This window comes from Podarcis liolepis (genome assembly GCF_965112155.1).
Source record: "Podarcis liolepis genome assembly, chromosome: 8".
NCBI classification, from domain to species: domain Eukaryota; kingdom Metazoa; phylum Chordata; class Lepidosauria; order Squamata; family Lacertidae; genus Podarcis; species Podarcis liolepis.
The window spans coordinates 41189883-41202343 of NC_139560.1; the positions used below are offsets into that span (position 1 = coordinate 41189883).

Below are 12461 nucleotides of genomic sequence, written 5' to 3' on the forward strand. Positions count from 1 at the left end.
TCACCCCTGAAGCTTTGGGCAAATCTGTGTATTGAAATGAATGGGGATATTATACCTCCATTGATTTCAATGGGAACACCAGGTTCTTCCAAGCATTGTTTTCCAAGCACTATTTTCTGTAAACAGTTGAATGCTTGTGCATCATTACTACAGCACACACATACAGCTTGGCCTCTGGTTCATCATGAATGCAAAGGCAAAATAAATAAAACTAATATTTTTTTAAAGCAAAAATTGGACAGGCATGGGATTACTGACTTTTCATATATTTTTCAAAACAAGGGGCCTTCATACCTGCCAGGGTGGCTGTTTTCTGGTTAGTTGCCAACGTATTTCCCCAAATATAAATCCAGAATGCCACAACACTTCAAGCCTTTTATACAATCCAATTATCTGGCTTGTTCTGAAGTTCACTGTTAATGCTAAGAAATGCTCCTGAATATTGCAGTGCTTCCCACACTCTCTCTTGCCCTTTGAAGTCTCCTGTAAATGCAGATATTTTATGGGGGCTAATGTTACGCTGCATGAAGACTGGAAACGCTTCAAGGAACACTCGTTTTAAAAGGGGGGAGGGGAAGGAAGGAAGGAAAGAAGGATAAAAGACCAAATTAGATCAGCATAGCAGTTCAAAGATCTGCAGAGTACTACTGAATGACCCGCATACAGCTGGCTATTCGTCTGAAATCATTTCTTTGTCTTGTCCTATCTTACAAATGTGCTTAAGTAGAAACAGTGAGACAACCTGAAATACAGTACTGCAGAATTTCATTAGAACTCCCAAGAATCCTAGCCTTCATTGGGAAAGGTTTCTGACCCTCATGACTTAAAAAAGAAACAGGATGCAATACCATGGTTTCAGAACCTGGCAAAACACAGTAACCGTAAGGTTAATCATGGCTAAGGTTAACACCAGTAGTGCCAGTGCTTCCCCTTTCATGAGATTAAAAGGCAGGGGGAAGGTAACACACAGAAGACCAGGAAGAGACTGGGAATGAGCATTCTTGAGCTGGGTCCCCCATGATTCATAGGGAATGATTTGTGCATGCAGTGAAGGCATATAAAGGGGGCTCCCATTAATAATAATATTCAGATAATTTCACCTTCAAGAATTGATTCCAGCTTTCAGTTGTTTTCATAATAATAATAATAATAATAATAATAATAATAATATTGTAGATTTAGAGTACGTGGGGGAAATCAAAATATGAAACTTGGCAACAATCATGATGATACTACATTAATAACATCCATATTCAGTAGTTCACTATCTATATCTAACACAGCTCTAAAGTTTGACACAGAGTATGGGCTCTTTAAGGACAAGTTGCCCTCACATGTTCTAAAAGCCAACATTTTAGGGCATGCGACTCTTAGCAATCAATGGTTTGCTTGTTTGCTTGTTTTATTAACTTTCTATACCACACTTCATCTGATGATCACAGGGCAGTTTACAATATGAAAACACAAAAATGCATAACATATATTATGAAATAGCACCTTATACTTTTATTGCAATCATTATGGGGTCTTCAGCAAGCATGGTAAAGTCTTCAGATACCACAGAACAACATTACAGCTAAGTGCAAACACTCCATCAGGAAATTGTATGTGAAGCAGGGTAAGAAAGCAGACAACTTTAAAACCGGTTAGGGTTTTCTCCATATTTACACCCCACTATCTAAATACAAGAACAATGGAGAGTAACAGTTACAGGTGTGCAGGTCAGAAATAAAAGCAAAATAAATAAATGAAAGCTATGAAATTGGTGAATAAGGACAACTTACTAGAATTCCAAGAAACCAAAGTAAGGCTATACTTTCCTTGTAACATGAACTAAAATCATTATTAAAAAGATGGTGGAGGAGACGCCACAAAAGAATTATCTGCTTATCACATGTGACCAAGACAGGCAGAGCCACATTTACCATTCCATTGTTCAAAGCCTTTTTGCCCTAGCAAGTCTTGATCGATATATGGCATTGCCACAACCCAAAGATGCAGACCCTTGTTGGATTGAAAGCATGGCTGCAGCAGGACTACTCAAGCTCAAAGCTAAACAATATATCAAAGACTGAAGCAATTCTGCTAGACATTCCTGACAGCTAGTCTTTGATTCAGCAGCAGATCAGTGTCCCAAGGTGCCAAAGAATGCACATCAAACAGAGCTACATGCAGGTTCACTTGGAAAAAGTCCCTCATCTCAACTTGTTGCTTGAAACCTTGGAAAGAGAGGTCTACAATCTACATAACAAGACAACCACCCTACTTTCTGTACCAAAATAAAATGTAACATTTCAATATTACAAGGTTCCAAGTAACACAAATGGGTTAACGTTATCCTGTACTGTATTGTTCCAGTACATTATAAAGAGACTCCATTTCTCTGTAAGACATTATCTTGCTGTCTACCCTCCTCTGGTTCTAACCATTTGTGTGATTATTTTTACCATGCAAATGATGTCCAAGATTTTAGTTGTCCATTCTCTCATAGATGGGGTTCTCTCCCCTATGCCCCTCCCCCATTTTGACAAATGATAAAGTATAGGTAAAGTATAGTGCATTACTACTTTGATTTCCACAGATCAACTTTTCAAATAAAGGTGTGAATTTGTGATTCACACAGTATTTATTATATTATTTATATATTCATTTACAGACTGCCCTTCATCTAATTAGGATCACAGCGATGTTCACATTACAGTAAAAAAGCACTACACATAAAGCTCTTAACCAGTAAAGTTCAGATCGAAACAGCAATTGGCAACTAATGTCAAAATAGCTCTGTAATTTACTCAAGTCCATTCTATAGATTTGAATATTTAGAGAGCTAAAGAATGGTTTTTTAAAAAAATAAAAATAATGTGTATCCTTTAAAATGAATAACATCATGTAAAAAACAAATATATGTGTTTGATACCGAGAAAGCTTTTATTCTTCTTCATTATTATTTACAGTATGTCTACACCACTTTTCAGGCAGACCACTGATACAATGTTATTGATAAAATACCAGTCTTTTTAAAAAAGTTGCATCTTACCTGAACATAGTTGTTCAACTTTTGTGTAGTTTAACGCTACTATATCGTTCACCCATGCAATGATGTCATGTCTGCTCATAGTCTCTTGGGTTATAGAGGTAGAATACACGTTGACCGCCATTCCCCAACTGCAAAATCAAATAAGCAGATATATAAGATTGGTTATAATTCTTATGAGGCGCATGCCATCAACAATGTAATTCTCCCCTTACAATCTTCATGTCATAGAGGTCCTCTTAAGAGCTCCAAGCTCAACTTTTGTTATTATTGAAACAGCATACAAATATAAAATCAAATCATATTTGAAAAACATTGTAAAGATTCTGGCTAGCACATCCTGAATCACTTTTAAGAAAATTAGCATTTAGGGTATATATTACACCTCTAGGCACTTATCTCTTGGAAATGCTAAGTCACTGCATCACATAAAATTGCAACAAGATTCATCTAATCAAAAGTGAGCCAGCCCTCTCTTAAGAAGGCTTTATCAGGAAGCTGAAACACATGTGTCAACCCCAGCGCCATTTTTTCACAGGAAAATGTGGCGTTGCATCTTTTTGTAACTGGTGTTTGACCAGAGACAGTATTTCAATGCATTCTTATCCTGAACTCTTTCCCCAAAAAGCAACATTTAATAGGTGTAGCATGCATTTTCTTACTGTGCATATGGGTTTTTAACAGCATTCAGATCTTTATCTTATACATACTAGGACTTATCCCCTGTATCAGCTGGTTTGGTAAATTATCTGTTTTACTTGGGAACTGGACTTACAGATTTACTAGGATGTGCTTATATTTTGAAATTCTGAAAGCATTCATAAAATTAGGAGTGAGATGACAAGCACCACTGAAAAGTATGTAAATATAGTGCATTATAAATGTGTAGATGAGCTTTCTTGTTGTAGCACATTTTTTTTTAAAAAGGATGCTATGAATGGTAGCATTTGCTTTTTGCTCCAGGAGAACTCTGTATCAGGATTACATAGTGGGATCAGAAACAAGGCTATGAGAACACAAAATGCCCAAATGATGCTTCAGGGGTGGGGACACTTTTTCAGCCCCCTTTTTTTTTGTAGGCAACCTCTGGGAGCGAAGTCCCAGTTGTGGGCAAAACAATGGATGTGACAATAGGCTATGCAAAAGACGGAGGTGTCTTCATTCTCTCTTGCCTCCATTTACACATCTCTGCATCCTCCTCCTAGACAAACAGGAGCCATTATAATAGTTCCAGGACAGAGTAACAGTTGAAGGAAGATGTGGCACAGGACTAGTGACGAGCATTTTTGGGGTTGAGGGTTGGGGGTAGTCCTGAGGGCTGAGCACAGAGGAGTGGAGTATTTCCCACTCCATTCTAGTCCTTGGCAAGGATGGGGGGAAATCACATGTGACAAGTAGTATCTATGGACATAGTCAAACTGATGCTTTGCATACTTGAGACAAAAGGAATTTGGCTCTTCAGGTATTCTTCATGTCATCAATTCCTCAGCCCCCAAATTTGCAGAGCAGCCTTTGGCCTTCAACTTACTCAAAGCAGACCCATTTAAATCAATGAACATGCCTAAGTTAGGTCCATTAATTTCAATAGGTCTACTAGGAGGAAAAATCAGTTGAATACCACCCTGTGCCAAATGACCATACCCAGCAACAAATGATTGATTTAGCAAACCGGAGATTTTAAAAAATAAAATAAATAAAAGATAATGCATTTGAACTGAGCTGGAAACAACTAACAAGATTTTACATCATGTTTATATTATTTTTATTAGCACACATGTGTTCTGCGCAATCTTGCACACACATTACTGGCAACTGATTAATATTTTATTTACCACAGGAAAATGCAGTGATTCTGCCTGTGGGGCAAGGCCCCGTGAAGCGGAGTTAGTAGCCTGAATAAAGAGAATGAAAACATTAAATATATGTGTATGGATAAGGTAAGCTGTTAAAGCACCTTTTGCAAAAGCATGTGCACATGTGTGCGGGCACACACCCACACCCCTACAGACAAGGTTTACTGGAAGAAATGGTCAGGTTTTAAAAAAATAAACGCTGCTTACAATTAAGCAACATATTCATATTCTGACACTACCACTATGCTCCATTAATGAGCTAAACTGGCTCAAGGCTAATATCAGATTGCCTGCCTGTCACTCTTCTTTCTTCCTCTAACACTCTTGCCATTTCCTTTTTCAGCTGCTTTGATCTGGGTGGGCTTTTCGGATGGTCTGGGTTAACACCAGGGGAAAAACTGGGTCATCTCAGCTCACTCTGTGTCTCTCTCCCCCCCCCCCCATTCACAGCTCAGCTGAGTCTCACCCTTTTAGCCTGACATATTACAAGCATCATTCATCCTGGAGAGTGGAGGAGAGAATGAGAAAGAATTTACATTTCAATCCCCTGACTGCCCTCAAGATTATTGCCTTCTGTACATACCAGTCTCTTCAAGTTGTTTTGTGACAAGAGCTAATGGGATTTCTGCAACTGCATAGGGTGACAAGATACAGTCTGAGTAGCTGCCGGTTTGTCACAACTTGTGGGGGTCTTGTAATAAGATATATTTTATTTCCATAGGTTGGCATGACTAAGGCCATGTTCACATGAATGCTGACTCCACATCCAGTGTGCTCCCCAATGTTTTTAAGGTGGTAGACCTCGTTTTTATTTTACTTTCCAGAACAGCACCTTTCTCATTTTCGTTTCCAAAAGAGGGATTACAAAAAAGAAAGAAAGAAAAGATATTCGGACCCAGGTGTCACAGGAAAAAAGAGCAACGGGCCAAGCGCTTCCAAAGGCTGTTGCCTCAAGGCTGGGACGCTTCGACCTTCCCAAGGAATTGCCAAGGTGAAACTGTTCCTCTGACAAAAGAGAGGTGTGGGTCGGGCCTGTGTCATTGCTCCTTGACAAACTGCCCATGGAGAAGGTAAGGAGACCGGAAGTTATGCTGGCAGTTTGAATAAGCCATTCCTAAACCCATTCCTGACCCAAGAGTGATGGGCCACATCGTCCTTTTGAAGATGATGACCGAGAAGACAACACCCAACCCAAAGCCAGCACCCAGCTTGACGGTGGAGTCAGCCAAGCACCGGTCCCACTACCTGCCCAAATCACCCTCCGATGCCATCTTGGCCACCGCCTCCTCTGTGCTCCCCAATGTTAATTTGGGAAGCAGCCTTCACACATTAGCCACAATCCATACTGATCCTGCAGTCTGACAAATACTGCTGTTTGATGCATTTATTTCTCAAACCAGCTTCAGTTTGATTAGAATACTGGATGCAGAGCACAGATGACAAGCTTAATGAACAGGAGTTCCCTGAGATCTCCAGAGGTGGGGGAACCAAAAAGATCATGCACATCAGGTGGAGACATCCCTGCTCCATCTCTGATATGAACAATGTGGCTTGAAACAAACAGGGGTGGGGGAACGAGCTCACTGTGTTTCAAGCTACTAATGTGAACATGCCCTCCTAAGGCTCAGCTGATTGCTGCCATGTTCTCTGGCCTTAATGCCCACTGTCTCAAAGGGAAATAAGGGAGGAGACAAGACAGAGAGCTATCCTCCGCACTGCACAACCTGTCAGGCCAGAGGACATGGCTTTACCCAGCTCCTCAGGTTCTGAGAATACCTTCCTCTCAATGGTCTCCTCACTACCACCATGCCATAGGAACCAGCAAAATTGAACAATGGTCTTTTAAAAAACTGACTACTCTTCAGAAGGGCAGGGTTAACCGCAGCTCCAGACCAGCGAACCTTCATAAGGCCTAAGCATGTCAATGAGACAACAGTTCTCCTTGTATGAGTTCCAGCCAGCATCTGTCATAGTCCATGACCTTGACAGATCATGCTCTGCACTGCCTAACATGATCCTACATAGGGAAGGGCCAAGGCAGCCTATCCAACAACAGCCTGCTCCTCCAGTAAGTGCCGCAGCTTCAGCTCAGCCTCCCTTGTAAGACTTGAACCAAGCTAGGACAGGCTTACCACCCTGCCTTTGAGAACCACACTGGGACAGTGTATATTATTGGTCAGGGCTTCTTTGATATCTTCACTGTATCTGGGAACCCATAAGAAAACGAGACATAAGGCTGTTATGGGTTTCCAGGTTTTCATGCCACTGGGCATTAGTCACCTCAAATAACTCTGCTGACAGTCCTGTCTGGTTGACTTTGTTGGAGTGTAGTTTTTCTGCACTGGACCGTTTCCTGTCTGAGTTATATTTACATTACAGATACATAAAGTAGTGGCGAAAGTTCAAATTTGTCCTTTGTCTCCTATTTCTTTCCTAGGTCCTGGACCAACAGCAGATGAACTGGGTTGCTACAGGGAATCAGGTTCAAACAGGAGACCCAGATTCAAAAGCTAGTTTAGTCAGGAAGTTCATGGGTTACCTTTCACAAGTCCAGATCTAAATCTTATTGCTCAGGCTATTTTCACAGACAGGCAATAAAAACAAGACAGGTACACAAAAACAAATTGATCTATATTATGGTATGATTAAAAGTTATAATACCCTAGTCTTTTTTGTGGATGAAAAGTATATGTATGTACATATACTGTATTGCAACTCAGCCTAATCCATTGTATGAGAAGTCTAAAATAAGGTTGTAATTTGAGACACATTAGATTTGTTGTTCAAGGGTTTTTTTTAAAAAATCATTTAAAAGATTTATATACCATCCCATCAGCAGTTTCCAGGGTGTTTTTCAAAAGCAAGATAAAACAAACATAACAACCAACATATTAAAAGAGGACAAAAGACATTTAAAGTTCTGAGAGAATAAATATACCTTTGCCAGGCAATGAAAGGAGTAAAATGTCGGTGCCAACCAGGCCTTTCTAGGGAGAAATTTGCTCAGTAAGGGCACAACTACTGAGAATGCCCCCTCTCTAGTTTCCATGCACTTTCTCACAGGGGGAAGGCTTACCAGAATAGTCAATGGTCAATGATGATGAGAGTTGTAGCCCAACAAAATGTGTAGGGCACCTTGCTGGCTAGCCCTGGTAAAAGGGCAGATATTCCTTCTGGTTCTTTGGTCCTAAACCAGGGGTCAGCAACCTTTTTCAGCCGTGGGCCGGTCCACCATCCCTCAGACCATGTGGTGGGCCGGACTATATTTTGGGGGAAAAAACTGAACGAATTCCTAAGCCCCACAAATAACCCAGAGATGCATTTTAGATAAAAGCACACATTCTACTCATGTAAAAATACCAGGCAGGCTCCACAAATAACCTGGAGGTGCATTTTAAATAAAAGGACACATTCTACTCATGTAAAAACACGCGTGCTGGATTGAGAAGGCGATTGGGCCGCATCTGGCCCATGGGCCCTAGGTTGCCTACCCCTGTCCTAAACCATGCAGGGCTTGGAAAGTAAGTACTAACAATTTGAACTCTCCTTGAAAACAAAAGTGAAATCCAGTGAAGCTAATACCATTGAGATATGTTACCATTGACTAGTTAACAAGCAAAGCAGCTATCATATTTTTCTGTCTATAAGATGCCCCCATGTATAAGACACCCTCTATTTTGGGGGACTCAGATTTAAGAAAATTGGGGGGAACACTATCCATGAATAAGACACTCCCTAATTTTTGACATTATTTTTTAGGAGGGAAAACCTAGTTTTATACACAGAAAAATATAGTATATTTTGCATAACCTGCAGTTTCCAAATAATCCTCAAAGGAAGCCTCAAGTACTATGCATTAATAGTACTCAAACTTGGGTGTTGTCTAAGCAATTGAAGGGAACTACTTGCCACAGAAGCTACCTGATCCTGGATACACCTAGATGATGAATTTAAGCACACTTATGACACATCCCCTCAATTCTGTGAATTACTTCTCCCAGCAATTTCATGTAAAATGCTAAAAACCATGCGAGACAAGATATGCAATGGGGTCCTGCAGAGTTCTAGGCAGAATGGAGCTAAGCAGCAGTCCTTGAGCAACACCTTCTGGAACTGCCCCTTCAGGTAAGAATTTGACCCATGATGTCTCCAACCCCCCAGTCCAAGGAATCTACCCAGAAGGATACAGTGCTTGATAGTATAGAACGCTATGGTTCAAGGAGAATTAGCAGAGTTACACTTCCCCATCAGGGTGACCAAGGCTGTATCCATTGCAAAATCAGGCCTGAAACCAGACACTAATGGGCTCATATAAACAGTTTCACCCACCACTATCGCACAGCCTTCATCTGCTTGAGTATCTTTGCCCAATAAGGAGATATTAGCAGCCATGCAATAATTGTAACAATCCTTGATATCTAAGGAAGCCTTCTTTAGGACTATCAAAATATATAGGCCAATATGACAGATAAACTCTTCCAGAATTTGATTTTTAATTTTATAGATACCACACCTTTCTTTCCAATAACAAACCAACAGTTTTACAATGCCTATTAATAATACGTGCACAAAATAAACAGGATATAATATATACCAAAAGATAGATAAGGGACATATTGTAGTGTTTTTAAAACTATGATCAAAGTGTAACAGTACTGGGCTCTAGTAGACTACCTCAAGGAGAGTTCTACACCCATAATGTTACAGTGGTACCTCGTGTTAAGAACTTAATTCGTTTTGGAGGTCCGTTCTTAACCTGAAACTGCTCTTAACCTGAGGTACCACTTTAGCTAATGGGGCCTCCTGCTGCTGCCGCTGCACCACCGCCGCACCATTTCTGTTCTCATCCTGAAGCAAAGTTCTTAACCCAAGATACTATTTCTGGGTTAGCGGAAACTGTAACCTGAAGCGCCTGTAACCTGAAGTTTCTGTAACCCGAGGTACCACTGTACAAGCAACTTGTTCCACGTTGTAGCAGATCTTATTTCCTGCATGGATAGCTCCCAAACCAGGGCTTCCCTCACAGGTGGCTTCATTACTGCAACATGACCAGAAATATCAGCTTGTGCAAAAAGGCTGCCATCAGATTGCCAACTGTTACTGGATAATTGATTACTCCAACATTAAACACTCTGCATTGCATATCTTTGTTTCTTCAACTGTTTCAGATTCAAAGTTCTTACATATAAATTAAGTGGTGCTGCAGACTTTGTGGAATGCCTCCTTAAAGGAAGTCCACCTATACCTGATACTCTATACCTTCAGGCAACAGGTAAAATCCTGGCTTTTTCACAGAAGGCTTAGCTGGCTAGTTGACACAGTCTACAGATGCTTTCATTTGCTCACTGCATTTTTTGGGGGGCGGGGGGTTCAAAGGCTTTATTCATGCAGGAATTATTTACAGGATAGACAGAGATGAGCGACAACAATAGACACATTGTCTCAACAGGTTGGGAGAGAACAATAAGCAAAATGGCTCAGCTTTTAAGGGTGGAGTTAACTTAGAGAGCCACAAACGAATGCTGGATAGATTGCTGCACACACAGTACTCACTGCATTATTGACTAGATTTTTGTTCACTGCTGCCACATAATTTTTACTATTTGATTTTTGTGAAAGATATGTTTGTGCATCTCTCTGTGCGTGTGCGTGTGTGTGTGTGTGTGTGTCTCACCCATGAAAATATTTTGAAAACGTGATCTGAAAGCCACTTAGTATTTTATGAAGAAAAGGGGGGCAAAAAATTCAAAATAAAAAGATGTATCCAAAACGAGGGTGGCTGATACAGGAGAAGTCACTCTCAATACACAAATGATTGTTTGAAGAAGCTAGATGGAAATGGCACTGCTTTTAGTGAGGGGCTTCACTTTTTTCTTTTTCAAGAAAAGGAATCTGCAAAATAGGAAGACAGGTCAGGATGCTGTCTGGTAAGAAAGACTGGAATTCTCAGACAACCATGATGAAGGATGAAGCATGACTGTAGATAACATTGGCCAAGAGGGAGAAAGTCCCTGAACCTTTACTCAATGTTTTTCCAGTGGTTTCCTCTCTTCCTAATAAAATGGCATGTTTAGAGGCCACCAGCTCTAGCTAGGGACTTTAAGCTGGAAAATAAACACTCTTGGTTCAACAAATTGGTGAACTGAAGCTCCTTCTACTGTCTTTGCAAGCTGAAGATTTCAACATCTATGGACTGTAATAGCAAGATTTCAGAGGAAGAAGTCACCTAAAAGGAGAATACTCACCTGAAATATGATTATAAATTTTCCAGGCTGTATAACCTGCATGCTACCAATGTGCTATCAAGTCAGGTTCCAGGTGCTGGTACAAATATTTATGATCCCATACATTTCAGGACCAGGTTATTTGAATGATCATCTTGTTCCTTATATACACAGTCAATGGATGCAGTCTGTGAGAGCTTCTCCTGAATGTTCCAAAGATCTCAGAAGCAACTAGGAGCAGGGCTTTTAGTGTGGCTGTACCAGTTCTGTGGAATGGCATTCCTGTAGAGATATGACAGGTGCCAACGATCTGTACTTTCCGGAAACAACTGAAGACATTTTTGTTTCAAAAGGCTTTCCCAGCTGGAAAAAATAGGTCTTTGCCATGAGTATCTATTTTGTATGGTGCCAGTTTAGCTTTAAATGAATTTACGGTTGTATTGTATTTTAAACTGTTTTTTTATTGATTGTATTGAACAGTGCCTTAAGATGGTTGTATAGACGGTGGTTAATAAATTAACAATAACATATAATAAAATAAAGTTCTACACAGTCAGAGAGCTAGTATTCGTACAGTTTAAATAAAGGAAAGTTAGAACTGGCAGTATTTTATTTTTTGCTGCTTGTTCACTTTGACAGGTGTCACACGGTATAAAGAAAGGGAGAGCTGGATTAGCAGGTCAAAGCTGTTGCTCAGCAAGGGGAAATGAGAGGGGATAGTCTCAGATATCACTGCTAATGAACAGGTACCCCTTCCTTTTAAGGTTCTCTGGCTTAGAATATGTGCTTACACTCTGAACAACTCTATTCATGATGCATTCCCAAAGTTAATAGTTCTTAACTTTAGACAGACTACTAATACATCCAAGGGAATACTTGCAGACAGAAGAAAGAAGCATAGATAGAAGTAGAGAAAGGAAGACATTTCCTGGAAGTGCAAAAGAAAATCAATAAACCTAAGCATTTTGAACTTTATGTTAGTCTATCCATCCTTGCTTCCAACTTTGAACAACATAAGGTCTGCGGGTGCATTTTTAGAACAGAAACCTCAACACCATGCTGTATTCTCAAATTGGTTCCAAAAGTTTATTAGCAACTTTAACAAGTTCAGAGGGACCCAATCATCTTTTCCAAGGCTGCATATTAATGACCACATAATGCAATTAGTTAACCCTTAACTTGAGTACTTTAACTGTACCCACATGAGGACAGTAGACAGACTTCCTCCACCCTTTCAGTCTAGTGCAGGAGTGGAGAGCAGAAAAAAAAAAAGTTTGCTATGGTTATATGAACCTGTTTAGGATTGGGGCATTAGCCATGTTTAAAAGTTGAAATTGAAAACGACAAAAG

At 40.2% G+C, this 12461-nt stretch overlaps 1 protein-coding gene and 1 pseudogene across 6 annotated transcripts in view; both read right to left on the bottom strand.

Annotated features, from left to right (window-relative positions):
- MAPRE2 (microtubule associated protein RP/EB family member 2) overlaps positions 1-12461 on the bottom strand; it is a 91149-nt gene that overhangs the window by 30123 nt on the left and 48565 nt on the right. For 4 of the 5 annotated variants that reach the window (XM_083518325.1, XM_083518327.1, XM_083518326.1 and 1 more), the window contains one exon: positions 3038-3165. The exons of the other annotated variant lie outside the window; for it this stretch is intronic. In XM_083518325.1, the coding sequence (XP_083374451.1) occupies positions 3038-3158 (121 nt within the window). In that variant the 5' untranslated portion in view covers positions 3159-3165. The remainder of the gene's footprint in view (positions 1-3037; positions 3166-12461) is intronic. 5 annotated transcript variants of the gene reach the window in all.
- On the bottom strand, positions 5695-6173 carry LOC310713728 (MICOS complex subunit MIC10-like; annotated as a pseudogene). Its single transcript has one exon. The product of its transcript is annotated as an MICOS complex subunit MIC10-like (transcript).